The sequence below is a fragment of the Equus quagga genome, chromosome 15 (genome assembly GCF_021613505.1).
Source record: "Equus quagga isolate Etosha38 chromosome 15, UCLA_HA_Equagga_1.0, whole genome shotgun sequence".
NCBI lineage: Eukaryota > Metazoa > Chordata > Mammalia > Perissodactyla > Equidae > Equus > Equus quagga.
The window spans coordinates 89,391,967-89,397,380 of record NC_060281.1 but is presented as its reverse complement, the minus strand read 5'-3'; the positions used below and the strand labels follow the sequence as shown (position 1 = coordinate 89,397,380).

The 5,414-nt window shown below is 49.5% G+C and overlaps 1 gene segment (V, D, J or C); it reads left to right on the top strand.

The window, feature by feature from the left end:
• Positions 1-305: 305 nt before the first annotated feature.
• On the top strand, positions 306-4,672 carry LOC124227188 (immunoglobulin lambda variable 6-57-like). The segment is given in 3 exon segments: positions 306-378; positions 504-830; positions 4,392-4,672. Coding segments are annotated over 3 exon segments (654 nt in total).
• Positions 4,673-5,414: the final 742 nt, after the last annotated feature.

The window sequence follows — 5,414 nt, the reverse complement described above, 5'->3', positions numbered from 1 at the left end:
TGAGCACCAGGTCCAGCCCAGTGTCGTCATGTCTCCTGCATCCACCAGAAGGCGCTGGTGCTCCCAAGTTCCTCTGCTGTGAGCTCCTCTCTGCCTTGCCTCTTGCAGGTGTGCATCTGTAATCCTCAGGGTGAAGCCCTCCCCTCTCCTACACTCTCCTTTTAACAGATGCAGGCTAGGCTGAGATTGTAGGAGGGGCATGCGCAGCCTCCAGAAAGGGGAAGATTTGCATAGGGACCTCCGACCCAGAGAATAAGGGTGACTTAAGAAAGGTTGGTGTGCTCAGGCCTGGCTGTGGGGCTCAGGAAGCAGAATCTAGGGACATCTCCACCATGGCCTGGGCTCCGCTCCTCCTCACCATCCTAGCTCACTGCACAGGTGACTGCCTGCAGGGGATCCTGGGAGGACACCAGAATGTTCTCCTGGATTATGACCTCTCCTTCCTCCCTGGGAATGGAGAGTGTCCTGTCATCTTTGATCTCAGCATTGCTTCCTTCTTGCAGAGTCTTGGTCTGAGGTTGTGCTGACTCAGCCTGGCTCTGTATCAGAGTCACTGGGACAGAAGGCCACCATCTCCTGTACCCGCAGCAGCGACAACATTGGAAGCAGCTATGTGTACTGGTACCAACAGCACCCGGGCAGTGCCCCCACCACCGTGATCTATGATGATGACGAAAGACCCTCTGGGGTACCCGATCGGTTCTCAGGGTCCATAGACAGCTCATCCAATGCTGCCTACCTGACCATCTCTGGGCTGCAGCCTGAGGACGAGGCCGACTACTACCGTCAGTCTTATGACAGCAGCTATAAGCACACAGTGCTCCAGACCTGTGGGGAAGTGCGATCAAAACCCCCCAGAGCCTCCCCATGCTGCGTCTGCCCTCAACCTGCCCCCATCAGAGAGGGTTGCTCTTTCCTGTTTCCTTCCAGAGTGTTCTTCTTGAGACTGAATGTTTATGAGTCCCTCTGTTTTCTTTCCAAACTGCCACCACATGTGCAGATGGATGATTTCCTAGTCCCTTTCCAATCGCTTCATGGAGGTGACAGTTGCAAACAGGGTTTCTGAACCTCAGCGCTACTGCCCATGCGGCTGGATCACTCCCTGTGCCAGAAGCTCTTCTGCACATTGTAGGAGGTTTAGAAACGTCTTTGGGCTCAGCACATCAGATCCCCTCCTTGTCAAGTCATGACACACAAAAGCACCTCCAGACATTTTTAAATATCTCTTGGGGGAGGCAAAATAGCCCCAGTTTGAGAACAACTAGGTTAAATGAACACATTCTCAGCTGTTAGGAGGCCTTTTAAATTGAGTCTTCTTTCTGCCATTCAGCTGCACGGAAGGCTGGATGTGTCACCTCTCTGTGCTTCCGCTTTCTCATCTGTTAGACAAAACAGTGACACAGACGCAAATGAGGCCAGAAAACCTGTGACCCAATCACACGGAATCTCCTCTCAACCAGAGAGCAGAGGACAATTTTTTTTCCAGACTAAGTATGAAATTAATATTTTAAATTTGTACACAATGCACATGAAAATATAAGAGATCCTTCTTCATTTCTTTTCTCAGGGAATGTTTCTCAAGCATGGGATACAAAGATGAATAAAAATGGACAGGGTCACGTACCTCTGGAGTTTGCATTGTAGTGTGGGTACGAGACAGCAGACAGGAGCAGCAGGTGGACGGTGGGGCGATTCTGAGGACAGAAGACAACCCCCAGGAGCAAAGAAACTTCTCGGTGCACCTTAGTTGTTTGAGTGTCTGCTCACATTTCACTGAACTAAGAGCCTGTGAGATAACTGTCTCATGACACGAAATACACGGCTCAAACTCCAGGACAAGATGAGTTAAATTTAACATTCAACTCCTCAACCCAAATCCCCCAGAGGGCCCTGGTGGGAAAACTCATGAAGAAGGAATTATGGGTCAGGAAACTCTGTCCAAATGAGACCCAGCTCTGCCCTGGGGAGAGTGCATGGAGGAGCCCCACGGATGACTGTGTGCGGATGGACCGCAGACCTGGGATTCCTTCCACTCAAACGTGTCACCCATGAACCTCACGGCACAAAACACAGGATGCCTCGCTCTTCCTTTGCTTTCTCAGTCAGGACAACAAGCAAACGAGCTCACTGTTGGAGAGATTACAACTCGAATACAATTATGTGAGAGCAGTGGGACTCCTCTGCTTTATTCATGATTGTCCAAACTTGAAGGCAACCTATATGCTCTTCAAAAGGTGAATTGATAAACACCTATACAGGACATCTATACAATTGATTATGATTTTGCCATAAAAATAGATATTGGTTTTAAAATACTATTCTGTACAATATTGTATTTTGTACAAATTTTTAATGTGCAAGAGTTTGGGGACAGAAAAATGTACGTGCATGCTAAAGCACAGACCAGTGGTGTGATAATTGTCTTCGGATTTGTTTTCACATTCAGCGAGGTATTAGGATGAGGGATAAAGAAGGGTGGAAGATTAAAGAAGATGGGCCCTATTGATGACAGTTGAGGTTGGGTGATAGGTGCAGGCAGATCTTGGGACCATTCTCTATAGTTTACATAACTTCAAAACTGTCCACAATATATCTTTTAAATTCTCTACTCCTATCTGTGATGACGTTGGCATGTCCTTCTGTTAAGGGACACTCAGAGTTGCTAACATGTGTTTTCACCATAATCTCAAGTTTAAGACCTTCCATTGTGAACAGACAGAGGGGAAGTTGGCTTGGGGACCATGACAAGGGGCAGAAATTAAGGTTTTGAAGTTACAGGGAAGTGAGGGAAGCTGGAAGTCTGAGAACAAGGAGAGGGGCTGCGAGGCGCTGGGGAGGGGGCAGGGACCAGACCAGGAAGGCCCCTTAGGGGACCTGAGGAGTTGGGGTTTATGCAAACAGCAGCGAGGATCACTGAGTAGGGGGTTGATCTGCCTGAGCTGAGTGAGAAGGATCCCTCTGAAGGCCTTGAGGAGAGAGTGTCTGGGGGACGTAAGAGATCCCAGTCACAAGTCATTTACTAAGAGGCCCTGTGTGTCTAGATGTTAGGGGACCATGTGCACAGATAAAGCAGAGCTGGATACGGGTACGGTGGGGAAGTGATGACTTGTGGATTCAACTGCCCAGACACTCACCTGGCCTGCAAAAACTTTAAAATGTTACATTTAGCTTGCTACGAAACTAAGACCATGAGCAAGGAAAAACAAGTAGGAAAAATTTTATTTAAAACATAAACAAATTGTATGACACATTAGAAAGAATGCTGATAAGATACATATGGCACATATATGCAGAACTGTACAAATGGTATAGAACTCAATGCGTAAGACAAAGAAGCATTTTCTACATTCACTAGTAAAGGTGGAGCCTGCCAAAGCCATTATTCTTTTCCAATTACTGAATCAAGCTAGTCTCTATCAAAAATTTAAATGCACGACCTGATTTTGAAATGTTTGTTGAACTGTCCAGTTTGAACCACTGAGTTTACTCCTGGCGTATTCCCAGTATGTGCCATTTCCCTGGGCAGCCCTTCATGTCCTTCAAACCAGCTCAAACGTTCCATCGTCTGAGACATGTGGCCTGATGCACATCCTGGTCGTTTAGCTTTTGCTAAAGTGCACTCTAAATAGTTACGTACGTACATATTAGCTTGTCCCATGGACCAGCGCTTCTTCTAGGAGTGAGAATTGACAGTAACCAAGCACAGTGCATCAGAATCAAAGTAGCTGGGAATCAGATGCTGGATGCACGAACCCTGTCACCTGGTGAGCTGCAGAAACCAGCTGGGTGCTCAGGGCTTTGTTCCATGGGGAGGGGTATGCTCTGTGACCAGCAGGCGGCGCTGTGAGACTGTCCTCTGGTCCCTAAACAGCTGCTCAGTGAGGGCTTTTACGCAAAGCAGCCTGTGCCAGGGGGCTGGGCCCTGTGCTCACTGATGGGGACTCAGCAGCTGAGCCCTGTCTGACCTGGCAGAGTCCCCTGAGCAGGCACCTTTGTGTTGTCTCAGCAGGTGCTTCTTCCCGGGGCTCTCCCAAGGGTGAAGCTGACCTCCATCCTCCTCAGTGTGTGGTGTGAGCTGAGCTCCAGCACCAGGGCTCAGGGAGGGGCTGGGCAGTCACTGGACGGAAACCATTTGCATGGACAGCCCCTCCTGTGGCAGAGGGTGGAGAAGAAAAGGAGGCCTGGGGCAGCCCAGCGCCACTGTGGGGACCAGCAGCTGTGTGTACCATGGCCTGGACCCCTCTCCTGTTCGTGCTACTCTCTCACTGCATAGGTAGGGACAGGGCTCGGGGACACAGGACATCCTCCAGCTTCTGTACCTTCTTGCTCAGACTCCTGAGAAACCTTACCTGGGTCCCTGACCCATCAGCCATGAGTGTCTGTGTTTGCAGGTTCCCTCTCCCAGCCTGTGCTGACTCAGCTGCTCTCCCTCTCTGCATCTCCTGGAGCATCAGCCAGACTCACCTGCACCCTGAGCAGTGGCATCAATATTGGCAGCAAAGATACAATGTGGCACCAGCAGAAGCCAGGGAGCCCTCCCCAGTGTCTCCTCTACTACCACACAGACTCAGATAAGCACCAAGGCTCCAGGTCCCCAGCTGCTTTTCTGGATCCAAAGATCTTCAGCCAGTGCAGGGCTTCTGCTCATCTCTGGGCAGCAGCCCGAGGATGAGGCTGACTGTTACTGTGAGACTGTGCACAGTAGTGCTTCTCACAGTGACACAGGCAGATGGGAAATTGGGGCAAGAACCTCAGTCTGCTCAGGCCCTTGGAATAGACGCTTCTGCAATTTTACAGTAACTTGTATACACAGTAACTATACCTCAAAGTAGTTTCTTGTTCACATTGGCTGTCTTCCTAATTTTCCACTCAATACATCTGAAATCTCAGGTAAACCAACACCAAAATGAAAACCAAACCAAATAAAATACAAATCTCATGATGACACTGAATCTTTGCCTGGTGACCCATGTGTGATAAAATCAGAGCCTTTGTAGCTGGGCTGTTTGTGTCGAAAGATGGGAAATCAGCCTTTGCTGGATTTTTTCTTGGTGGGAACCCAGGGTCCATCCAGCAGGTGCACAGTCCTCCACAGCAGGGACTCTGCTCTTTGGGGTCAGGGTGGCGACATTCCCTCCCTTCCAGGCTCCTGTGCTCAGATCTGGCTGAGGCTCACAGTGTTCAGGGACGAGACATTAAGACGTAAGACAGTGTTATGATAAACATCACAGGAGGAATTCCAGCCACAGAGCACGCCTGATGCACTTGCTTGGTGCCTGGACCTACAGTTGTGATGTCAGGGAGAAGGGGAGGAAAATGCTGAGCTTGCTCCAGGGGAGGTAGCTAAAGTAGGTCCTCTGGATGTGACTTTCCTACAGCTGATCCCACTCAGGCCTCATGGGAACCACTGAGGG